The 26,359-nt window shown below is 47.2% G+C and overlaps 1 protein-coding gene across 4 annotated transcripts in view; it reads right to left on the bottom strand.

The window, feature by feature from the left end:
* LOC147888462 (LRR receptor kinase SERK2-like) overlaps positions 1 to 26,359 on the bottom strand; it is a 76,600-nt gene that overhangs the window by 26,849 nt on the left and 23,392 nt on the right. For all 4 annotated transcript variants that reach the window (XM_087392776.1, XM_087392777.1, XM_087392778.1 and 1 more), the window contains exons 5-9: positions 17,467 to 17,610; positions 13,758 to 13,829; positions 8,046 to 8,111; positions 7,841 to 7,920; positions 7,562 to 7,708 (exon numbers count right to left, since the gene is read on the bottom strand). In XM_087392776.1, coding sequence (XP_087248902.1) covers positions 7,562 to 7,708; positions 7,841 to 7,920; positions 8,046 to 8,111; positions 13,758 to 13,829; positions 17,467 to 17,610 — 509 coding nt within the window. The remainder of the gene's footprint in view (positions 1 to 7,561; positions 7,709 to 7,840; positions 7,921 to 8,045; positions 8,112 to 13,757; positions 13,830 to 17,466; positions 17,611 to 26,359) is intronic.

Genomic DNA, 26,359 nt, shown 5'->3' on the forward strand with positions numbered 1-26,359 from the left:
GCTTTGTGCCTAACAAGGGCTACAGTAACCCCTGTTGGTCGGGCTCTGACTCTAAACAGGAAGGGGATATCCCAAGTGTAATCTGCGTGTCAACCCTCTGTCTGAGCTGTTAGGTCACTGGCTCTTTCACGATCATGTCGATGCCTCATCTCGTGGGGGTCCATGTGATCTGGCTGAAAAAACTCCATGATAGAGCTCTGATAGGGATCAGCCAAGGAAGAAGTCTGTTACTGTCTCCGTGCTCGAAGTATCCTCTCGTGGTGTCTGAGTACCTCTCGAAGCCTGCCAAACACCTGTAGGAGAGGAATCGGGCCAAAACCCCATAGCTATCTCTGAAGAGGCAGTAGAAACACCCTCGGATCTCATAGTAAACAGGACACTTGAAGATGAAGTGCTCCTCTGTATCAACCTCCTGCATGTCACATAATGTGCATATGCGTCTCTCCCTGGGTAGGCGCTCTGCTCTGCTACTCTCAATACGAAGTCTATGTGAAGAGGCCCGGAACTGCCCAATAGAGATCCTCAGTGTGTATCCTGGTGGGTCAATGAAACCCTCCTCTGTAATATGTAAGTAGTGATCTTTGTAGAAGCTAAGCTTCACTGGGAGTTCACTCGGTCCCAATCAGGTCCGGAATGTATGTAGCTGCAAGAGATCCTCAAGGATAACCTAGTTGACATAGTGTGATAGGAGGGGAGAAAACGGAGCGTGGATGTTGTACTGAAAGCGAGGGAGTCTATCCACGTGGAGCCCTAGTCGCTATAACCATCTCTTTGTGTGTGCATATCATCTTCTCTGGTCCCCTCCTGCTAAAAGTGTCATAGAAGAGGACAGTGCTAGCCATGGTAGCCTGATGCGCCCAGAAGTGTAATCCCCATACTCCCTGACTTGGTACAGATACGTGATGACCTGAAATGCAGCATCTGACTGTAATGGGCATGACCCAAACTCAGCCTGAATGATCTGGTGAGGAACAGATGGCTTACCGTGAATCATCCGTGATAACATGAGAACCTATAGCCGCTCCACACGAGCCCACTCTGTATACGACAAGTCTGGCCCCAACAGGGGCTGCCATACATCCCCGTTGGGCCAAGAAGTCAAAAAGCAATCCCTTGGTCCATGGATCTTGAAAGTGCGAGTGGTATGGGATATTCATCCATGGGGGAAGCATTGTGTCAATTCATGGCCTACCTCAACAAAGTTGGGAAGCTGGATGCCATAGGTGTTGAAGAACTGAAAGGAAAGCATGAAGCTGAACATGAAATGAGAATGCTTGCTTGGTTATGGAATGAAGAAAGGTGAGGTCCATATGTAGGCACCTCTTACATGAGCCACCAAGCTCCACAATCATCTTCTCAATCATCTCCTCAATCAGCTCCTAGATTCTCTCAATCATCCTATGTGGCATCTACCACCACCTAACAGTGCTTAACTGTGCCTCTAGCACACACACATAGAAACCAAGGTGTGCCTGGGGCATACACCTTGAGATATCCCATCATACCCACCCTCAAGGGAATGCCTCAGGCTTATGTCAAGGATACATCTAGTCTCATAGTTTCTCATGCCATCTCATGGTGGTCAAGGATAAATCCATGGCTAGGTTCTCATGCTAGCAAGGGGTTCCCAAGGGTGTGAAGTAAACAAAAGGGATACATAAGACCTTCCAATGGTTATCTCCCGTGCATGTACATGCACACAATGTCTACAGGAGGTACCATGGAGCAAAACACATATACATGGCCTACATCATATGGTGACCAGAGGTGTTTAAAAAACACACAAAAGTTTATTTCATTCATTTTGGAGGACTATCCAGACTAAGTACCTTGATTCAACATAAAAAGAGAGATCTGGAGCATATATGGAGATGGTTCAAAAAGCATAATCTTCATAGGATGCCTCATCTTGTGGAGGCACATCAACTGAAAGTAGATTGGCAGTTTCTGGCTTTGTAGTTGCTTCAAAGTACAAGCATTTAGAGTAGCAAAAACTTGTAACCAAATTCCATACTACAAATCATAATGGAAATGATGCTTCTACTTGCATGCTTCATAGAGGTGGCTAAATGAAAGTATTCCAAGCAAATCCAGGTATAGCAACTTAAAGGAAAGTTGTAGCCACAGTTGTACTTATGCTATTCAACACTTTAAAACATCAGAAATGCTAAAGTAGCATCTAATGTAGCATCAAACTCACAACATTGTCAAAACTGTCCAAAACAGAGGCCTAAACTTGGAGGGCTTGTATCTCACTCTTCAAAGCAAAGAAAAGAGGGATTTCTAGGTAGAAACAAATCTGATATACCAGAGAAGAGCCACTGAGGAGGAGAGGCGAAATGCCACGTCACGTTGCCATAGCCAGCAGCTTGAAAGTCGACTGGTTTTTTTTGCTGTTTCTCCCTCCCTGGTGGACCATTTCCCTTTAAATCTGGATAGGAGCTAGCTCATACTGTTGTGCAAGCTTGGCTAAGAGGAATTTTGGAATGGCTGCTCCAGCAAGTCGCATTGCAAGAAAAGGCATCACGATGAAGATGACTGTTGCGCGGTTTCGTGAGCAGCATTCTCTAATTCCTTTGACATGGAAATTCGCCCATACACGAGGAGTCTACAGCTCAAAGGATTTGGAGAATGGCGAAAAGACGAGGGAGAACAAGCTCTCACAAGTTTGGGGAAGAAATGGTGAAGATGAAGAAGAAGAAGATGATTACATGGCATAAATGGGCTCAAGGAGGATCATAGTGCTCTAATACCATGTTGAAGAACTGAAAGGAAAGCATGAAGCTGAACACGAAATGAGAATGCTTGCTTGGTTATGGAATGAAGAAAGGTGAGGTCCATATGTAGGCACCTCTTACATGAGCCACCAAGCTCCACAATCATCTCCTCAATCAGCTCCTAGATTCTCTCAATCATCCTATGTGGCATCTACCACCACCTAACAGTGCTTATGGGCACCTAACTGTGCCTCTAGCACACACACATAGAAACCAAGGTGTGCCTGGGGCATACACCTTGAGATATCCCATCAATAGGATGCCACACAAGGTGATGGAAGCTACTAACAGCATGGGCTGGCACAGGGAGGGAATGAAATGGATGGAAACATGGGGTAAAATGGCCACTGATTTACCAGAAGATGCATGTGCATTAAGGGAGATTGTGATGCAGAAAATGTTACAAAAACTATAAAAAAACACGGGGACAAAAATGCAGTTTTATAAACAGAAAATTAATTCAATGGACAGCCATGGAATGCAGAAATACCTTGGGGAAGACATATCAACATTTGAAAGACATCTCATCTGCAAAATCAGAACTAGCGCACATGATCTCAAAGTAGAGAGGGATAGATGAGCAAGCAAACTTTGCCCCACAAGGGAGGTAGAGAATGAACATCATGTACTCCTACGATGTAGATTCTATGCACGCATCATAGAACGATATGGGGATAGCAGAGATCTAAAAACCCTATTGGAACAGCCAGCGAAAAACAGGCTGGCCATTCTACTCCTAGACTTTGAGAAAGCTTATGACAGGATATAGACTGGGGCTTTCTGGAGGGCACACTTACTCGCTTTGGTTTCTCAGATGCATGGATCAGAGGGGTTTCAACCCTCTACAGATCAGCCCACAGCCAGGTTCTTATTGGTGGAGTCAGGGGGGACAGGTTTGAGATTACTCTTTCAGTCTGCCAGGGATGCCCTCTAGCCCCCTTTCTGTTCTTATTTGTAGCTGAAGCTATGAGCTATCACATTAGAGCTCAAGTTGATATTATAGGGCTCAGGCTTCCATTGAGGCAGGAGAATGAGCTCTTAGACAGTGAGTTGGCAAATGATACGGCTGTTTTTTTGGATGCCACTCCATAGACACTAACCTCATTCAGGACGGCGTTGGATTTGTTTTGCATTGCGGCATGTGCACACATTAATTGGAACAAATCCAATGGCTTTTGGATCAGTAATGAGGACACTCCAGACTGGGGGATTGACATAGGGTTCACTCGGATTCAAAGGGGTGTTTTCGTCATATATGTGGGATGCCAGGTTGGGGTGGGCATCTTTCTAGCACAGCAGTTTGCTCCCGTGTTCAAGAGTATCAGGAGGAAACTCATCTTTTGGAGTTCTGCCAGACTTGACCTTGCATCCAAATTTGTGGTTTTGAACCAGGTATTATTGGCCATTGCCTGGTTTGTTTGCTCTTGTTGGTGCAAGGTCTAGAGGTTGTATCACTCAGCTCGTGAGACCTATCAGGAATTTTCTTTGGAGCGGTTTAGATGGCACCTCAGATGTTGTAGCCAAGGTGGCTTGGGAGACCCTCATTCTCCCCACAGGAGGAGGTCTCAATATTATTGACCCAAACTTGCAGTGCATGGCCTTGCTCTGCAAGTTCGTAGTACGTGGATTGATGCCTGGACAGGAGATTTTGAAAGATTTCTTCTCACGGAGCATTCAATCTTGTACTCCATCTCATGGGGGAGATTGGATGGACAGCATCAGATGGATCTTTACTTCAGCCCATCTCAGATCTCCCCCTTCCCCTCTCATGGCTACTATTCTGAAAGCTTGGGGCAGCTTCAGAAATACTCTTCGCAGAGTTCCACCCACCTCTCGTGAAGAAATTCACAGTGGAATGACTCGATATTGGATGACCATGGAAGGCCAGTGTCACACTATATGCAGTGGTCTAGATGGGAGAGGGGACCTGCTTCTACAGTAGGCGCCTGGCAGGCCTTTAGGAGACTTCCAGAGAATCATAGACTCTTAGCAGTTGGCCACCTGAGAGGGAGTGCAGTCAGGATACAACAGATAGAGGCAGCCATTTCGGCAGAGTGGATAGACATAGATGACATGCCGATCACAGAGTCCACTTGGTAGCGATTGTTCTCATGGACGGGCATTCCTTTACAGGTTATTGCCGTGCGGGATGCACATGAGGATACATTAGTCTTTGATGTTCAGTCGGGAGGTAGACTTATCAGATCTTCTAATGATATTCTCTTGGAGGTTGCCTTTCAGTCTGTCAAGATTGCAGGTTTCATGGAGTGGGGCAATTCCTGCAGTGGGACCCAAGGAAGTGGGAATGGATTGATGAGGGGCACCGAGAGAAGAGCATCCCCTTCTTTCATTATACAGTCAAAAATGCCCGGAGATTTCAGCTCAGCAGTAGAGGTTGGAGGCCCTCCAGAGCCCCTCATTGGGATAGTTCTTCAGCTTTCTGCAGTTGTGCGGAAAAACTTTTGGCGTAGGCTCTAGAAATCCGTCAGGAATAGAAAGATCACTCTTTTCTTTTGGCTTTCTATTCATGGAGGGATTGTAGTGAACCTATGGAGATCCATGTTTGGGGCTGACCCTACTTGTCCTCATTGCCACATAGCGGTTGAGTCAGTACAGCATTGTCTTTGGGAGTGCAAACAGGCGAGGACGATCTGGAAAGGTGTTGCTAGGATTTTCAGCATCTTTCATACAGCACCTTTCTATATGACCCGGGGTTCAGTAGCATGGTTCTCTCTTGCTGGCCCCCAAGTGTTCTTCGAGGGACATGATCCGGATCCATCTTTCATTGTACAACGATACTCAGTGGAGTCTTGTTCCCTCCAGGATGTTTCTTTCACTCCTTTCAAAGCTGCTCATGCCTCAGTAGACACATCATGGGAGATTCTGGCTAGCATTGCAGCTTGGCATATTTGGAAAGCCAGGTGTACAGAGGCGATGGAAGGTACCCAGGTTCACCCCTCTCAGACTATGACCAGTATTTGGACCGACACAGTACACACTCTTATGGCCATCTGGGCGAGCATGCAGGGATCCTCCAGGGCCATCTGGGTGGGGGGGTGAACCACGAGGTGATGTGGCTGCCACATGGGCAACACTTCGGCTGCCATGTGGGCAGAATACAGACAGCAAAACATGTAAACATGGGGCTGCACATGGGCTGCCATGTGAGCAGCAGGTTGAAAGGCATACCTGGCAGTTTGGAGCCACCATGGTGGACAGCAGAGGTAGGGAGGTGCCACGTGGCTGTCAACATTTGGTTGGAGCAGATCTGCACAGGAAAACTAGCCAGGTGCTGATGTCAGCAACAGTCCGGATGTGTACAACAGGGTGTACAGAGCTCTTGTAGAGGATCCGGAGACTGGAAGGGCTCTGGAATAGAGGCTGAACAACAGGTCGGCCATTTTGGCCCCTACCAGTCAGTTGGCTGGGGGGCTACCAGCCCCTATATAAAGGGATCCCAAGGTTCTCATTCAGCATCCACTTGAGCAGCAGATGTCCAGCAAATTGGAACAGCAGATCAGCAAGAGTAGGGCCTACATCCAGGAGGTCTATAGGAGGCTAAAGAACTGCACACAAAGCTGAGAAGCGGCTGCAAACCTAGGCTGGTACCTAAGGCAGCTAGGTGCAAGGATCAAGGTATGGTGACTAAGTCTACAAAACCTCTAGTGGAGCACGCAGGCTCACGGATCTAGAAGCGCCAAGGAGGTAGTAGGACAACTTTTGGTAAGGACAGACGACCACGGTTTGGTGGGACTTTGGACTTTTTTGCATTGTGTCCTTCTGTGGACGGAAATATATCTTACCTTGGTTCTATATCTCTCTTGAACCATTATCTATTTACTGGCTTGCACACACACATTTAGGTTGAGTACACATCAGTAAAGAAGTTTTGGATTTCATAGTTAATTACTTTTGTGTGAATTCCTGGGCCCATCTATCAGTCTTCAGTTGCAGATACCCTCTATTTAGGTCATTTCTAACATGGTATTAGAGCCCTGATCGGAAGTTCAAGTAAAGTGGAGCTTGAAGGCAAGCACCTTGCTAAAGGACGACCTTGATTCAAGGCTTGGGGGAATCTACTTGGACGTCTGAAGGATGGTACCATTGCTAGGGAGGCTCAAGTTTGGACAGCATACGAATTTCTTACTCTCTCTCTTCTCAATTCATTGCCCGGATATATGCTATCCTAATTTCGGGCACATGCAATTGGATGGGAGCAGTTACCCATTGTGGAACATGAAAGTCTGGAGCCGTTCAGTGTTGAGGGAGTCATGGGAGATTACGACAGATAGATAGTTAATGCCTCAGCCCACGGTAGTCAAGCGACAACAACTACACCAAAAGTGACTGTACTAGCAAATCCTATTTGGTGATATCCTGGTAGATTCAAGATGTGGAGGCACTAGCCATTATTGTGGGCACTACAGCGGATGCAGAACTTGCCGGATCACTTTGAGGGACATGTACAAGCCAAACAATGAAGCGAGGATTCCAGACCTCGAGACGAAGCCCTATGGCATGAGTTTGCATTTTTGCATTTTTCATTGGTATGGATGCTCGTTTAGTAGCTCCACTACCACAGCCTGTTGTATCAGGATTTTCACAGTCTCATAGACCCATAGGTCTTCCAAAGACTTTAATAAATTTTCTTTCTTTCTCTCTCTCTCTCTCTCTCTCTCTCTCTCTCTCACACACACACACACGTGCACATGGACGTGTAAACCCAAATGCATGCATATGTGCACACAGATTCAGAAAATAATCATTGAAAGTTAAAGCTCAACCTGCAACATCCACAAAAATGTCCTTCCTTTGACAATGACAATGCCTCCACAATATAAATAATATAGCACTGGAAGCTAAGAGAGCAAGGCTTCCACCCACGATTCCACCTGCAACCGCTCCAATATCTGATTTCTTTGAGGAAGAAACTGGCACAATGACATAAATGGATTACTATCAGACAGTGATCTTCTTTCCCATGCAAACAGTAGTAGATTCTCACATATGAAACATGATGATGCTATGATTGAACATTATTTTAATTGTTTTTTAATGAGTACCTTGTTTGGAAAGTGTTGGGCTTATTAATGGGCATGAAGTCTGATTGCTTGATCCACAAGTCAACTGGTTACCAACAAAACTGAAAGCATGACCTTCACAATCAGCATACAGACTTACAAGTCTCCTTTCTCACCTTGACTAAGAACAAACATCAATAACGTTGAAATAACGAATGCAATTGTTTTGGATATGACAAAAGCTTACCTGTATTGAGGAATCTTGAAAGCTGCCTCTGGGATCATCCCTGTCAAGTTATTAAATGACACATCCCTGTGAAATGATAGAAAAGTCATGACAGCCATATTAAAGATGATGGAACACAACATACTCTATCTTTGAAAAAAGTTACTTTCTGAATTGACAACAGAACTCTTGTTATATCTTTACTTGAAAACACATAACACTGGGCTTGTAGCAATTGGAAAGGATTCAACCTAAGAAAAACATAAAACAAGAGAATAATTGATTGATTGATAGTTGAAATTGTATAGGGGTGTATTGTTACTGGGTCTTTTTCTAGAGTTAAGAAGGAGAGGCCTTTTTAGAGTCGCAATTTTATGATTGATAGTTGAAATTGTATAGGGGTATATTGTTACTCGCCCTTTTTTTAGAGTTAAGGAGGAGAGGCCTTTTTCTTTCCGAGAAATAGACTTCTATTAAGTAAGGAAAACCACCAAGTTTATAGAGAACAAGGTTGAAATGCATCATGCAAAGCATGAAAAGTCATGGCATCAAAGGACCATGCAAAACCTGGAAAAGCCAATATATATATTGTGGCTGGAAATGCCAAATCAATCCAGAGGGGAGGGATTGTTTCTCCATTCCCTAAGCAAATAACACCTCCTTGTCGAAACTGATCTGGAAGTCCCCTGCGTTGTAGACCATATGGCCATCAAGGTGTGCACAATGTCTGTCCATAAGCTGGCCACAGTCTAAGCTAGATGAACCTGCCACTTGTTAGGTGCCTTTGTACATATAGCCCTCCAAATGTGCTAGGCAATGATACTAGCAATGACCTCCCAGCTCGTGGCCACCAATACATGCCCAGGTTTGTACTGAGTGGGAGGAACAATCTCCAAGAAATAAAACCTGAAGAAAATGAGACTGCACCCTGAAAGCCCATGAAGAATCTTGACCTTCATAGAAAACCTGAGGTCCAATCAAAGAGAGCCAAGCTACTGATCCCCAAGTGATAAACAAAGTGGAATGGATAAATCTTCCCAGGAGTTCAGCAAGCCCTACCCAAATAATGGTAGCTTGCCTTTGCACTCTCAAAGAGAATGTTGGATAGACTCGGTAACATGCATACACCGTGGGCACGAAGGATCAGCTCCAAATTTCTCCCTCCATTTGTTAACTGCAATTCCTCCATGCAAAAAAAGCCACAAGCAAAGAGTGATCTTTCTAATTATGAGGGAGCCCCAAATCCTCCTCCAAAGGCAACTCTATAAATCCGGACTAATCTGGAAACTCTCCCAGTAGACTGCTCTTGAAGTCCCTAGTCAATTTGAAATTTTCATGTGTTGCTAACAATGGACTGCAACCAACCAACTCTACTCATTGAGGTCCCAAGTCAAGAACTTAGTAAGGACAATCACTTATAGACATAACCTCCAATTCCCAACAAAAGCTATCCATGGACTAGGGTCAATGTTCCACCTGGAAACAACTCAAGCTGTCTACCAAGCCCACTACTGCAGTAGTTCTACATCTTGAATAATGTCATCCCATGACCTCACCAATCTATCACAAAACTTCACCTAAAAGACAATAATGGCTTGTCTCCCCAAAAGAACCAATCATTTGAAGGGGAATGCCTATGCCTGAGAAGGCACCCATCCATCTTAAGGGGTTGGGGTGTCCACCATCCCCTGGGATCCCTCCAGAGGGAGATTCAAGCACTAATATCTTTCCCTTAAACTTTGCACTAGAGTGTATGACTCTGTGTATTTCAGATTAGCGAAAATACTTGCAATTCTATTGTACCAATCTCTAAGTGCTTCTTTTAAACCACAGAGACTTTTCTTTGGCCTTCTCTTTTTCTTTTCAATGTATGTTTTTTATCAATGTATATATAGCTCTTCATCTAGGTATCCCTTCCAGAATGTATCTGTACAGCTTCATCTAGGTATCCACTTAGGAATGTATTTTTGACATCTAACCATTACAATAATGATGGCCGATGATACAAAAATCATATGGCATCTATCTTGGCTTGTGACTCCTTACAACATTCTCCACATGATTGGGCAAAGTCTTTTGCCAGAAGTTGGATTCGTATATTTCAGTCCTACAATTTGAACAGTATTTCACTTTGTGAACCCATTTGTCTACATAGTTTTTTCTTTGCTAGTAAATCACACATTTCCCCTTTATTGTTCTTTTACAATGCATATAAATCTTAATCCATTGCTATTTTCCATTCCATGTTTTGTATAGCATCGTCAACTTAAACAAGCTCCATGTCTGCATGATTGCCTTGTGTTTTTAAATTGATTTTTTTTCCCCAAGAAAAGACTTGTATTAAGCGTGAAAGAAAGTCCAAGACAAAAGCCCAAGGAAGGAGTACATCATGCAAGGCATGAGAAAATAAACACCCTACTAGGGAAAAACCAACCTCATGGAAGAGAGCTAGAAAAAATCCAAGGTTCAGATTGGAAGTGCCACCTCAATCCTGCGGGGGACTTCAAGAATGGGCAGCCACTCCACCACTTGAGAAAAACAGTCGTCTTGGTAGCAGCTGCCCGAGAAAACCCCTGCATGCTCATAGTATCTGTCCAAATACTGGACAATGTGTGTGCAGCGTGGACTTGGGAAGGCCTTGGTGCATTTGGATCCAAATATGACAAATTGATATGCTCACCAGAATCTTCCAGGAAGTATCCACAAAAGCATGTACAGGTCTGTAAGGAGAAGCGAGAACATCATCTAGAGAGCATAGCTCAACCAAATGTCGTCGGACCAAGAGAGCTCAAGAAGAGTCATGTCTCTCATAAAAAAACTAGGCTCCAAAGAGAGCCAAGCCACCAAGCCTTAGGTGAAGAAGGGAGAAGGACTAAAGGTGCTCAATAAATTGGCAATCCACTTCTAGATAATCCTTGCCTGTCTGCAATCCCATAAGCAATGTTGAATAGACTCATTAGTAGAAGTCTACCCTGAAGATGGACCTCCAATGGTTCAATACAATAGAGAGCAAAAAGAAAACAATGATTTTTCTATTCCTAAGGGATTTCCAAAGGCTCCAAATGGATTTCTGTAAGTCAGCAAAAATTAAAAATTTCTCCCAATAAGGAGCTCTAGTGGGCTTCCAGCCTCTAATGCTGAGCTAAATCTTTCTGACATTACTGACCATGTAGCAGAAGAGGAGGTTGTTCTCTCGGTGCCTTGCATCAATCCATTCCCACTCCTCGAGGTCCCGCTGCAAATAGTTTATGTGGACACCTCCAAAGAGCCAAATCCTCCATGCACCAAAAGGAAGGTGACTGGTTAGGGTCTAGATACCAGCTTGAAGCCAACAAACAATGCTCCACATGAACCTACAACGTTGACAGACTAAAATGGAAGATGCATAAGTATATCTTCCGTAGACGTGGACAACATGCCCCTAGAATGAACATCAAAGACCAAGGCATCCCTTTCTGAACGTCGTACTCCTATGACTCCAAGCTTTCAAGATAGCAGCCATAAAAGGAGAGGAGGGAGCCCTGAGATCGACTAAGGTAAAGGTCCACCTCGTACTACGCATCCAATCTCCACCTATGGAAGGAGAGAAGGACTATATGCATCCAATTAAAAAGTCCTTGCAAGGTTTCTATCCTGGCAAAAACCCCCTGACCACCACCTTGCATAATAAGGCCTTGGATCTAATATATTGAGGCCTCGTTCCTACGTGGGAGGATCAAGATCTCCCAATCCACCCTGACTCTAGTGTCTACTAATCCATCTAGTCCACTCCATAGAAAATTAAATTCCTCATCGGTCTTTTGAACTAAGTGATGCAATCCCTAGAATGACACCAACAAGAACAAACAAACCATGATGTGGCCAGCAATACCTAGTTGACCATCACCACCCTAGAAGCAAAGGTTAATTTTGGTTGAAAGAAGCTTCTCCTAATACTCTCTAACACAGGAGCAAATTGTTGCGAAGGAGAGATGCCCACACCGACCTGTTAACCAAAATATCTGACAAAAACACTCCTCTCAATCTAAGTCAAAGCCGCCCAAATAGGAGTGTCCTCTTCACTAGTCCAAAAGCCCTTGGATTTATTCCAATTAGTATGCGCACCTATGGTAGAGCAAAATAAATCCAAGGCTGCCCTAAAAGAAGTGATATTTTGTGGAGTGGCATCCAAAAAAATCGCAATGTCGTCAGCCATCTCAACTCATCATCCTGTCTCAGGGGAAGTCTCAACCCCAATAATGTTTGCCTGAGATCTCAAAAAGATGCTCACTGCTTTAGCCACAAATAAATACAAGAAGGAGCAAGAGGACATCCCTATCAAACTGATCTAGAAATCTGAAACCTCTCTCCCCCTATACTCTTAGGTAGCTGTCTTAACCTTATCCCCCTTCTAAACCCTTGAAAGCCCGTGGAGGTGAGAGAGCCTCCATCCATCGTTGTGATCAAGCTCTCTTTCTCACCTAAGTGCGCATGACAGCTATTTTCCATGCATTATCCTACACCTCTCACCAGAATACGACACAAGGACCTATGCTACACTTTTGAACACCTATGCCATGAACAACGACACGACTGCAGGTGAACAACACCCTCAGAACCTGGACTTGGGAGAGACAGTGACAAATCTATGTGTGTGTGTGTGTGTGTGTGTGTGTGTGTGTGTGTGTGTGTGTGGTAGTAGTAGTAGTAGTAGTATAGTAGTTGTTCCACTTTGGAGCAGCTATGAATGTACATTCGTCTTTATGCAAAGTTTCTTTTATAGAAAAAATGTGTGTGTGTATGTGTGTGTGTGTGTGTGAGACACACATGATTGACAGCAAGCAGGTTCTGGATTATTTGCACTAGTCGGGTCGTCCTCCGCCGATCCAGGCAATTCCCTCCGTTTGCAGAGTATTCATTAGAGCAGGGTGTTTGATCCTCCTTTGGCTTTTCTTCATCCCAGAAACAAGTAGTTCCTACATCATTTGGGTATTTCTACGGTGCAGGATGTGGTGGATGATTGAGGCTGCACTCTTTCGTTTCCAGAGGCGAGGAGATAGTACTGCCTTGGTATGCATCACACATCGATTTGGTGCGCTCTTACGGTTATGCTACAGCCTTTTCAGCCTATCCCGTCTATTTACTACACTTCTACTGTTAGATTGGAACTTTGATCAGCATCCTCCGGGCTATCCTTCCTTTCCACTTGTTGCTGCCTCGCTGCTAAGCAAGCTTATCTACTCTTGATTCCACAGCCCTAGATTCAACAGCATGGCGATTCATTAGCCTCTTGCTTGGGGATGGATCTTGGTCGCTATTCCTCTAGACTAGACTTTACTAAATTGTTTTCCTAGTGTCAACTTCTATGCTCTATCTATCATGCTCATAACATTCGGCTGTATGGGCATTGTTCAGTCAATATCTTTCATTTCTTTCGTTCATCCTTGCTTCGATCTCTCCAAGATGTGCATTTTCTTGGAGACCTTCCTCTGGCCCAGTTGGAAGTTTTTAGTCAATGTTTTTAGTCTTGAGTAGTAGCTGTTCCACTCTGGGACAGCTATGAATTACATTTTTCTTAATGAGAGAGAGAGAGAGAGAGAGAGAGAGAGGGAGCGAGGGAGGGAGGGACGTAAGCAGGAGATAGGGGAAAAAATCATCATTGGACTCTTCTTTTATGCCAATCAGTAGAAAACCATTGCACAATAAATTGAAGACACTTGAATCTCAAAAATCGACCATCTAAACAATTCTTACAGTTTTAAAAGGCTGGAAATTGCAGTAATTACATTCGGAATGCCTCCGTTCAACTTGTTGTCGCTTAAAATCCTGCCAACCAGCCATAGTTTAGTAAAAGAATTGGACCTGTACTATACTACTAGAAACGCAACTAACATGCTTCCCATTAGGTTTACAAATATGTGAAGACCGCAATGAGGTAATGTATCCAAATGCAAGATAAAGTGATAAGTTAAGGAATTCAATCTACGTCCATATGCTTATATGCTGAGTAATTATTGATGCGATATTGTTATATATGCACTAACACAAGAGAGTGCTAAAATAGCATTAGGGTTTTTATGCCCTAACCCTAAACCTACATGGTCATCGGAAAGTTTTATATATTCATTTCTTTCAACTAATACTAGCGTGCAATTAGTCACTTGTGTGTGTGCTCATAGCTGTGCTCTCTCTCCTCCATCTCCACTCTCCTCCAAATATATATGCACACCTATCTCTCTCAGGGCAAGAAGAAGCACCGCAATCATCCGAACTCGATCACACTCCCTAGAAGTGGAGAAAAAAGCATGGGAAGGAGTATCAAGGGAACAAAGACTCTGCCAGCTATGCAACTTAGATGAAGTGGAAAATGAGGCACATGTTCTTTTGACATGTCCGCGATATCAGCATCTAAGAGAATATTTCAGCAATGTCACGCAGCATCACAACAGTTTGGAGAGCTTGCTTTCCCATCCTCACCTCGCAGCCTTGGGCAATTACATTACCAAGGTCCTTGCATACCGTGACCAATGTATTACACAGGTAGCAACATGCTAGCTGTCCACTCCACCCTTCTTCAAAGAAGGAGACTTTTTGTAACATTCCATTGGGTCCCATGGGTCGATCTCACGCCCCCAGAGGACGATAATAATAGTTTCTTTTCTTTCTTCTTTCTTTCTCCCCTTCCCTCCCTCCCAAGGTGTGCCATACATTACCTAGCATACATATGGCACAAGGTTGCACCGTAGGGAAAAAATTTTAAGGTACATCCCCTTTAAGTTATTATTTTCCCCCCAGAAAAGTAGGGATTTGGGAGAGAGATAGAGAGGCGTAGGGAGGGACCAAAAAAGCAATGACTATAGTCCATAAAATGCAATGATTAATCACCATCAACAATCAAGTTAAAACCATTTACTAGACTGAGATTGTAGAATTACTAGAGCAATTAGTCATGACTTAAGAGTCGATACTCTACAGTCCACGGGATCATGTGGACCATGGGAATGATGAGATGGGATAAGAAGGGAGGAGGTAACAAGTTTACATAAACAAGTGCCAAATTAATTTAAAGCAAGGAAGGGATTTTTCCATCAAGCTTGTCTTTGGCCCATCTACCCCACTGTACAGAACCAATTCTTGTGGCATCTCCCATCTACCCCATTCGCAGGGCCTTGCCGACTCTTCCAAATGCCTCCCTGATTCTCACACCCATGTGCCACACTGCAGCCACCATGGCAGCTACAACTCCCCCCAAACCCCACAACCTCCCAAGTCATCTTACCCTCCAAGTATGTGGCATCTAACTTCCACATGGCAACTGTTGTCACAAGTAGACAATCTAACCTATAGTCGGATCTCACTAAGAGACAGCCTGACCTACAGTCAAACAAATTGATTACACAGTCAATCAACTACAGACAGCAATCGGCGGCAACAATCAACTGCCACATCGACACTCTGATACATCATTTGCCATGTCAGCACTCAACCACACCATTTTCCACATCAAGAAGCCATCTCATCTACCACATCATTGTTGGAAAGATCACCTCCCCATCTATAAGCCCCCAAATAAGGAGAGCGTAGGGGAGGGAGACCTAGGGCAGGATATGCCCAAAGGAGGAGAGAGGGGGCTGCCACGTGGGCAGCACCTGATACCTGGCAGTGTGGAGCCACAATGGAAGGCAGCAGCGTGGATTAGACCCATGACAGATGGCGCCATTGTATGGCCCTGTACGGAGATGAACATGTGGCTGGAAGGGGCTGGAGAAAGCCAGTCAAGAGGCGCCTTGGAGGGACAGGTCTTCCAGCAGAAAAGAGAGCAGTGGTGGTGGCCATGGCAGACCAGCCACCTAGCCTTGGAACTGCCCAAAGGGGGGGGCCTTATATAGGTCTCCCTTTGGGCCTAGCAGCAGCCCAAAAGGGGCGGACCAGGCCAGTCAGCAAGCCGGCCAGCAGGTCAGCCAAATAGGCCTGCAAAAGGGCCTCAAAAGGAGAGCTGCCAGTCAGTTTTTGGGGGGCAGCAAAGTCGGCCAGATGGCCCTCCTGGTCGGTCCATTTATAGGAGCCTTGGGGCATATAAATGGACGCCGTTGAGCCTCATTCACTCATCCAGCAAGTCAGCAGTTTGGGGAGCAGCAGGAGCAGCAGAAGACTCACCCTCAGGCCTACATCCAGGAGGCAGAGGAATCCAAATGCTGCTGTATACTGAGCTCATCTAGGGCTGGAACCTAGACTGTCTTCTAGGGAAGCAAGGTGGTGAGGTCTTTGGACGGAGAGTCTACGTGCGTTCGAGGTGGAGCACGCAAGCTCAAAGATCTTGAGGTACTAGAAGATAGTAGAAGATCCTTTTGGTAAGATCAAAGGACCACATCTTGGTGGACTCTGGATCCATCTTTTGTATTGTGTCCATAGTTTTGGACGGAAATATATTCCTTTGGTTGGATTCTAGATCTGGCTTGGTTCTCTGTCTATTTGCTAGTCTGCACAATAAATCTATGTAAAGCACATGAAGTTTAGAAGTTGGTGATTCTACCCACACCACACTGTGTGAGCTCCTGGGCTATTCTATCATTCTTCCGCTGTGCGTTCCTCTATTGGTTGATTTCTAACAATCATCAACTGCCACATCTTCAGTGCCTCCCTAGGCACATAGTGATGTGGAAGTACATTTCCTTCTGCAGCACATTATCACACATTGCCTCATCATCACACTACACATATGCACCGTGCTTTGCATGCACACCCCTTACACATCACCATGAAATCTTATGCAAGTTGAATTCAGAAAGATGCCACCGACATCAAGTGTACATAGGCAAATACAATTGGCGCATGCAATCAGACAAAAAGTGGCAATCACATATAGCATACATGCAACATACAAGGACATAGCATCCAATCAGACAAGGAATTGTGGCATTTGCCTAGCGAAGGCAACTTGACAAGAAAGACAATGATGACAAGTAGCCAAGCCTACATTGAGGGGGCGCAGCAACCAAAGCAACAACCAACACAAGAAGCAGCAATCGATAAAAGAATAACCAGCCAAATGACATTCAAAGGAAGGGCAACAGGCAACAAAGTAGCATCATACTACTGCAAGTCTTCTACAAAGACAAAGAAGCAGCTCGAACATCTTGAAGACTATTCCAGCCAAAGCCAAAGAGAACACTCACACTGCAGAATCAATGCTAGGAAAGCATTCACACATGTCATGAATGACATCACATGCAATAGCCGGGTAGAAAAGAATTGCCAACCAACGTCAACACGGTGAACCTCATCAAAGACTTCTAGCAAAGAAGCAACCACCATTTGAATGGATAAGCCTCAATCGATGATCATTTAACTCAAAGACTACTAGTTTCTATCTGAAGCCTGAGTCTTTGAAAGACCTTTATTTTAACTATACTTGTTTTAAACATATGCAAAGAAAGAAAGTGAAATACGAGAGAACACTTACAAATATTTCAGATTTGAGAGCTGACCCAAGGAGCTTGGAATGTAGCCAGTGAACGAATTGTTATGGATATTTAAGCTTTGTAGTTGTGTCAAGTTCCCTAGAACATTTGGAATTGAGCCTGATAATAAATTATTTTGAAGCTCCCTGAAAAGAAGTAAACAAGCAAACAAAATCATGGAGTCCATTCAATACGAGGTCACAAACATTATTATCAGTATAGCAATGCATTACCTTGCAATAATAATAACAAAACAATGTTAGGAAATGGAGGCAATTTGAGTGACTTTTAGTGTGTTCTAGAGTACTATACTACTTTATATCCTAGAGTGCCACGTGTCACTATGGGACTTATCCCAAATACATTTGACACTAAGAGTGTGTGTGCCTATCCTATAAAAGCATTGTACTTTCATTGTTACAATCATCAAGCCTCATGCCTTCCTTGATCGTGTAAGTACTTTGCTTGGTTGTATATTTCTTTCTCGCATTATTTCATTTCCATTATGCTTTCCTAGTCTTGCTTTTCCTTTCCATTCCATGTCTTGCATCTTCATTTGGTATCAGAGCTAGACTATCTTCCAAGAGGTTGAGGTAAGAGATTGAGGACATTGAAGCCTCTCTCCCTCATTCCCCTTGGAGGAATGGCTTCGCCAATTCCATCTTGAGCTCTACTCTCTCCATCCTGAGCCTCACCAACAAAGGCAACTCAACTCAAGGCTCATGGCAACTCCAATAGTGTGAGGCAGCTTAACTCCAATGATTCGTGGCAGTCCCATGCTCCGTTCCTATGCGCCATTCTCTTAGCCTAGTGCCCAGCTTGCAGCAAGCAGCAAGCCCGCCAATCTACCCGCTTCTCTGTCCGTACTAGCCATACGAACAGCCGTACAACAGTACGGACTGTTGCACCGTACAGTCTGCCCGTACTCTCTGCCCGTACAGCCTGCCCGCTCCTCTTCTCTACTCGCTGCTGTTCTGCCCGCCATTTCTTCCTCTCCTACATCTCCATTGTGCCCTCCATTTTCTTCCTTTGCCCACCATTTCTCCCATTTCTTCCTCAGCCCTCCATTTCTCCCTCCGCTCGTTTGTGCCCTTCATTCTATCCATCACTCTTCTCTCTTCTAGCTGCCAGCTTTATGGGTTCACTTTCCACCAACTCTCTCCTTGTGGACAAATTCAAGGGGGACGGATTTCCCACATGGCAAACAAAAGTACAATTCATCTCCTCATGAAGGAGAATGTTTGGAATGCCATCAAAGATGATGAAGCACTTGAGGCATCAACGGAGCCTTAAACAAGAAAGATTTGGAAGCAACACAATTCGAGGACCATCGCAATCATCAAGCTTTGCCTAGATGATTCATTGATTCATCACATCGACTTCAAGTCCAAGGCAAAGGAGATTTGGGCACGCCTCGAGAATATATTTGGTAACAAGATCACCAACTCCAGGTATTTCTGAAAATGCAATTTTATAAGCTGAAAATGGAAGAGTCTGATACTTTGAGTGTGCATATAGCAAAAATTCAATCTTTAGTTCAACAACTCTCCAATTTGAAGTGTTGCGGATGACGAGGACAAAATGGTTGTCCTGATGGCAAGTATGGAAGGGATTTCTCGCTTTGAGAATGCCCTTGAAGTACTTCGCATTGCATCGACTACATTCGAAGATATGGTGTCTCTTTTGCTTGAAAAGGATCGCCGCAACAAAGAATCTCCATCCTATTCAGCGGATACTACACAGGCACTTGCCTCCACCAGCAAATGGAGACCTAGGCCATCGACTCCACCAACATAAGGAAAGACAATCAAGCCATTCAAATGCACTTACTGCAACAAGCTCGGTCATACGGATGACAGGTGTTACCAGAAGCTTGCTCAACAACAATCGAAGGATCATGCCAGTTGGGTGGCATCTGCCACTAGTGATGATGCAGACGAAGATGACCCGCCGACACAGGATCATGCTCTTACAATCTGTCTCCCGCATCTAGAGGATGATGGAGATCATGATTTTGCTTTCTAAAGCATAATATATCTGGGTACTCTGCCTTGGGGGTGTTTCCCAAAAATGAATGCAATAAATCATGTGTGTTGAGTCAATAAAGGTCCTCTGCCTTGGATAGTCCTCGTAAAACGATGTATTTCTTTTATATTTTTGATGTGTGGCTCCATGTTCCTCATTAGTCTTTGGAGCCAGGTGGGGATGTACTCTGGAAGCCATGTGTTTTTGGCTTTGATAGGTCTATTTGTTTGGTGCATTGGTCTCCTAGATCTCTGAGTTGATCATGCATCCATGTATCATGAGCCTCTGAGCCATGCTAGATGACATTTCTATGTTATGCTCACTAGCCTCTGAGCCATGCTCACTTGCCTCTGAGATTGTGTGGGAGCCATGTCTAGTTCTAGACTGGCATGCACAGTTTTAATGACCATCATTGTCATGTTCTGTTCTTGGTTCCATTCCAGTAGTCCCTCACCTTACCTCCATGGGGGGGGTGTTAGGAAATGGAGTCAATTTGAGTGACTTTTAGTGTGTGCTTTTTTTTTGCGCAAAAAAGTAGTGCTAGTTATATTACTTGAAAGCGAAAGTACAAGAAGGCCTGAAGGCCAACGGGCTGTAATCAAAAAATGGATTCAGCCCGAGAATTCAAAATGCTAAATACAAGCCTCTTAGGGCATAATCATCGGAAAGTGGACAAACAGCCACGGTGGAGGGGCGTAATGCCACTGAAGACTCTGAGTGAAGTGCTAGAAGAATAACTCCCGGTGGTCCCAGTCGCGAAGGAAACGTCGTCTCTTTTCCTTCCCTGCCCGGGACTCTCCCTGAATCTGATCCCACTGACCCTTGAGCTAGGGTCTGGGTAGTAGAAGTAGTCTGAGCTCCTACAGTCTACGCGCATCTGGAAGTCCAGATATCTGCTAGGGTCTGGGTAGTAGAAGTAGTCTGAGCTCCTACAGTCTACGCGCATCTGGAAGTCCAGATATGCCAGCCTGTGATGCTCCAGATATCTGCTAGGGTCTGGGTAGTAGAAGTAGTCTGAGCTCCTACAGTCTACGCGCATCTGGAAGTCCAGATATGCCAGCCTGTGATGCTCCCTATGATCTCCCAAACTGGGTGCCGAGGCATCGCTCCTGCATCTGTCTCTGTCAGATGCCATGGGAAACTGTCCATGTATGCCCAAGTGGCCTGCGTGATGAAAAGGACGGGATCCTGTCTAGAGAACTCATAGGCCAAGTGATGTCCCGGCTCAGTGCTGCACCAACAAACGGCTCCCCAAGTGATCGGTCCTAGCTCGGGTGTAGCCCTAGCGAAGATCCCCATGATTCCCTTCCAAACGGTCTACGCATGCGAGCAGCTCCAAAGGCAATGTTTCAGGGACTCCTCCTGAAAACACATCTGGCAATGCCCCTCCTGCCCCATCTGTCTCAGCCAGCTGCCAACTGGAAGCCCCTTGTGTGCCACCATCCAAAGGAAGTAGGAGATCTTCCTCGGACGCCAGCTAGCCCAAAGAGTCTATCAGAAAGTGCGAAGAAAGACCAAGGATATCCCCTGGGCATACCACCTATGTGCCTGTGTGGGTAGCCCACGCTGGAGAGCCCCAAGAGCACGCCGACCCGTGCGTGCACTGTAAGAAAAGAAGGGGGTAGGGTTCTCTGAGGTCTCCGATGGTGGCCAACGCCACTCCCCTGGGTCCCACTCCACCTCTGACAAGGAACGGCCCTCCCATATCCAGAGTCTCCAATCCTGGTCCTGCATAATCAAGGGGTCTATATGCCAAGTATTCCCTTGCAGCCCTATAATGCGAAGGCGCTGCTAGGGAAGCTAGGGGTTGATCACGGCCTCTCTGCTCTGTAGGCGACTGTCATCAGTGATGGAGAAGAAGTGTACCGAAGAGTCCAAGAAGAGGCCTGCCACCACCAAAGGAATGCCTCGTGGAGTGAACTGTCCTAGCCACCTCTCATCTCCCGGGAAGAGCTGTCCGGCGGTGCCTACGGGAATCCTCCATCCTGCAGGGATGGCAGCATCAATCTCCGCTCGCCGAGCCTCGATCCCACGTGCCATACCTACTGCTGCTGCCAGCTCGCCTGGGCTCATCTGACTGTAGACGTCCTCCAAACCCGAAACGAGCGCGCGGGCCCACGCGCCCAGAGCGCCCAAGGGATATGGGATCTCTCTCCAAGCTGACGACCTGTATCATCTGTCACCTGGCTGCTCCAGATCAAGGGCTGTCTGTCTGTCTCCTCTCCGCAGCTAGGGGGAACCTGGGAAAGGCTGTGTCGCAACTTCCTCCAGACCGAAATAAGGCTACGGAGGAAGGGGGAACGGGGCTGAGTCAAAGGAGCTGAAGTGAAGATCCATCGGATAGAAGGCTACCAAACACCCCCTCTCTGGGGAGTACACCCACTGAGACCATGCTGTAGCAAGAGCTTCCACGTCTGTCCTCCTGGGGTCAGACCGCGGATGACTAGCTTGCCAAGAAGTGCCTGACTCTGTAGCTCTGGATCTATGATGCCGAGGCCGCCCTCTGCCTGGGGGAGAATGACCGTCTGCCAGGCGACCCTAGCTCTGGTGGTGCCGGAACCGTCTGAACTAGACCATAGGAAGTTCCGCACTAGTCTCCTCAGCTGACTCGAGAAACACCAACAAGAGGCCACATACCAAGCAGTGGCAAGAAGGACCTGGTTGACAACAAGGGCCCTGCCTGCCAAGGAAAGCCGAGCCGTGCTCCAGAAAGCAAGCTTCCGTCGTATGGAGGCTAGGACCGGCAAGAACTGCTAAGCCGGTGTGATGTCCAGGCCTACCTGGAATCCCAGGTAATGTGTCGTCTATCCTCTAGGGATCCAGCGAAGCCCCAAGAAAATACCCCACTGTGAGCTGGCTCCCGGATCCGTAAGAAAACCAACTGACTTATGCCAGTTGATTTTCGCCCCAGCCGCAAGGCAAAAAATCTCTAGGGACAGTCTCACTCGCTCTAGTGACTCGACATCATTCTGCACATATAGGGCTGTGTCGTCTGCATACTCGGAGTCCAGTAGCTCGGCATCCTCTCAAATAGGGAGACGCATCCCGCGAAGACCAGTGGTACGAGCTCGAAGGAAGTGTGTCATGGCCTCCGCAAAAAATAGGAAGAGGTAGGGCGCTAATGGACAGTCCTGACGCACCGAACGCTCGAGTGTGAATCTCTCCCCCATCCTGTTGCTAATGATAACCCGACTGGAGGCCGATCTGTAAAGGCTAGCAATACCTCTGATCCACTCGTCCGGGAAACCGAACCGAGCGAGTGTACCTTCCAAGAAGGACCAGTCTACCCTGTCGTACGCCTTCTCAAAGTCGAGAAGGAGTATGGCAAGGTGCTGGCCACTGTGCTGGGCCCATTCCGTCGCCTCTAAGAAAGTGAAGATGTTGTCCAAGATGCTGCTATCTTGGACAAAACCAGTTTGGGTGTCATGAATCAAGTCGTGTAGCAGGGGGCCGATGCGACTGCTGATCATCTTGGCGAGGATTTTGTAGGCGGTCGGGAGAAGGGTGATTGGGCGCCACTGTCTGATCTCCTGGCGGTCCCCCCCTTTGGGGATGAGGCAAATCAGGCCTGTCGCAAGGCTCTCTGGCATCTGCCCACTGGAGAAGATGTGCTGAAAGGCTGCGAGCAGGGGCCGGTGGATCTGCTCCCAGAAGGTGGTGAAGAAAGCTGTAGAGAGGCCATTCTCACCTGGGCATTTCTGCCCATCAATAGCACTCACCGCATCCTGCATCTCCGCAACAATGAAAGGTGCGAGAAGAGTGTCGCTCATGCTGGGCTGCACGAGTCTCGGTGTAGATCTCCACACCTCCTCCCTGCAAATGCGGCCACGAGGGTCTGGGGGATCCTGCTGGAATAATGATCTGTAGAAGTCTATCACCAAGGCCCGGACCTCATCTGGATCTATCCTGACACTACCATCCTGCGCCCTAAGAGAACGGAGCTGTTCCCCTGCTGACCTCTGTCCATGAGTCCTGAAGAACTCTCTGCACATCCTGTCGCCTTTCCTAGCCCAGAAGGACTTGGAAGCATGAAATGAAAACTCTGAGCGACGCTGGGTGATCTCCTCTAGCATGGCTCGGGCCCGAACCTCCTGTTGTCTGAGCTCCTCAGAGCCTGGAGAAGACTGCTACATCCTCTGAATCGAGGCGAGATCACGTCTGAGACCCCTCTCCCGCGCCCAACATCGCTGTCTGACCTGAATCGCCTCCTGCTGGCAAATGCGGCTAGACTCAGCAAGCGCCTGAGCTACCTGTGCTACCATATCCCTGGTAGGGTCCCACTCCTGCTCCCAAAGGTCCACTATCCTGCTGTGAACCGCTGCTCTGGTGTAGATGGAATCTGGGATCCGGCATGAACGTGGAGGTGAGGACTGAGAGGCCGAGTCTAGGACTAGGATAACTGGGGCATGGTCTGAAAGTGTCGTCCCTGGAACCACTCCTGACTCTCCTCCTCTGCCAAGCGCCCAATCACTGACATAGAAAAGGTCCAGCCGCTCCAGGAGTCTGCCTCCCTCCCTCCTGTAACCCCAAGAGAAGTCCAGACTCCCAGGCCATCTGCGAAAGGAAGGCTCCCTCCAACTGTCCCGACCTCCCACTGCAAAGAGGAAGGAGTCCCAATCTGCCTGAGCTATACCGAGGAACTCTGGGCCCCGTCCCTGCTGATCCTCTAAGGTCTCAAGGTTGTTGAAGTCCCCTCCTACAATCCAAGAGTCCATCTCTGGCAACAGGTCTGTCAAGGATCTCCAAAAAACGGATCTACGTCTGAGATCAGACGGGGCGTAGATATTGAGGATGCCGATGCGGAATCCCTCAATATGCAGGCCCACCCAAAGCGCACGTCCTGGGATCAAAGTGCCAAAACCAAACACATGCTGAACTAGAGAAGCGTCGATGGAGGTACAAACACCCCCGCTTCTCCCCTGCTCGCCAATCGAAGGTTCCCAGTAGGTGTGGGAGCATCCTGTGAGGACCTTCCTACAGATACTAGTCTGTGAAGCCGAAAGCTTGTGTTCCTGTAGTAGAAGCACATCTACCTTTCCCACCAAAGCTGGCTGGAGCTCCTGTCTAAGCACCATCTTCCTGGGGCCACGGGTGCCTAATGAGTGGAACCCGTTAACGTTCCAAGAAATAATGCGTAAACTCATGAGGAGGGAAGGTGGGCCACAAACAGCTGTCTACTTGCAGTCGAAGTCGAAGTGGTCGGAGGATGTCCTGTGTGGAGACGAAGGCGCTTCTATGAAGGTTTCGAAGGAGAGGTCGGATCATCGGACCCATCCTCTAAAACCTTCAGCAGAGGGGAAAGGCCCTTCGTCCCGTGGTGGTAAGCTCTCTCTAACCAGCTCGACGCCTCTACCAAGGAAATGCTGTAGAAGCCCGCAACCTCTGAAGTCCTCCATGGGCGAAGCCCTTCCACGTAGGCCCACTCCAACGGTGGTCTAATAATGACCAGGAGTCGAAAACGTTTGGCGCTGTGGTGCCAATGCAGACGAACATCACCCTCCTGCCACTGCTGCTGAACAAGCTCCGCTGCTCTGCTACCAATCCAGTCCTGCACCTGCTCCTAGGTCTGGTCTCGTATCGTCTCCCAAACATTTTCATTCGTCCATTGCTCATTCCCTTCACTGGAAATAGTGAAGGAATAGCTAGGACCATCGTGCAGAGCCAGAATGGACACCTTACCCTCCGCCCCCTTGCGGAGGAAGAAGATGATGATGTCTAGGCATGCGGGAAAGGAGCCAATACCCGCTGCATCCAAGTAGTCCCAAGGACCTGCTCGGTAAAACTCCAATGGAAGAGCTCTAGGAGCAGCCCTTGGGCTTGGGGACGACAATGAGGAGTCTGAACCGGAGGGAGGGGTGCTGGCCACCTGTGGGGAAGGGCCTATCCCCGCCGTCGGGCCCGAAGGGATAGACGAGGGTGAGGTCTGTGCTGGCTTCGGGGCTGCAGGTGGCGCAAGTGGAGGGGGGGATTCCTTCTGTATCATGCTCGAGGAAGAGAGTGGTGCGGAAACCACTGGTGCAGGGGGGGGGTCCTGGAGGGGGTGGGGGTCGGAGAATCGAGGAGGAGGGGGGACGGGAAGGAGGGCGGGATGAGGGATGAGGGGGAGGCTGGCTGACCTTCTCCTTTCCCTTCTCCTTCCCCTTACCGGGCTGCTGATGAGTAGGGATCATTTGAGGGGGCTCTTGCTGTGGCTGGGAAGGTTTTTTGGGGCCTGCTTTATTGCCCTTCCGTTTTCGTTTGACTTCCGTCCAGCCTTCCCCTTCGGGAGGAGATGTCGCTGACTGGAGCGGAGTATCCTGAGCTGCCTGAACGGGGGTCTTCTGAGGTTCTGTACCCATGAAGCGAGGACATGAGCGAGCCTGGTGCCCAAAGCCGTGGCATCTCAGACACTGATTTGGGCGACCAGTGACCAGAATGCGCTGCATCACCACACCTGTGTCTGTCTCTATCTCGAACTCCGAGGGGATGCTCTATGGATCAAGGACTGTCACTTTGACACATGGCACCCCTTGGGCTGCCGCCGCATCAATGTAGGTGTCTTGCATAGGCCAACCAAAGTACGCCCCCAGGTCCTTGATGATCGGGCGAAGCTCGGTTGCGAGACCTGGGAAGATAAGGGTAACTGGGTGTCGAGGAATACGAAAGCGGGCATCAAAGTCCGCTACACTGAATCCCCTATACCAAGGGACCATGAGGATGATCTTCCCACCCATAGAAGTAGGGGATCGCCTAACCATGTCGCTCGCAGCCTGTGCTGAGGAGAGCTTAAGCCAGAAAATGCCCCGTCCCATGAGTGCAACCTCCTCAATGTGACTGTCCTCGAGGTAGAGGGTGGACTGCAACCAGTCTCCCTGATGTCTGCTCGTGAAG

The sequence above is a fragment of the Dipteris shenzhenensis genome, chromosome 21, assembly GCF_047967505.1.
Source record: "Dipteris shenzhenensis isolate YYH24624 ecotype China chromosome 21, Dip_SZ_1.0, whole genome shotgun sequence".
NCBI lineage: Eukaryota > Viridiplantae > Streptophyta > Polypodiopsida > Gleicheniales > Dipteridaceae > Dipteris > Dipteris shenzhenensis.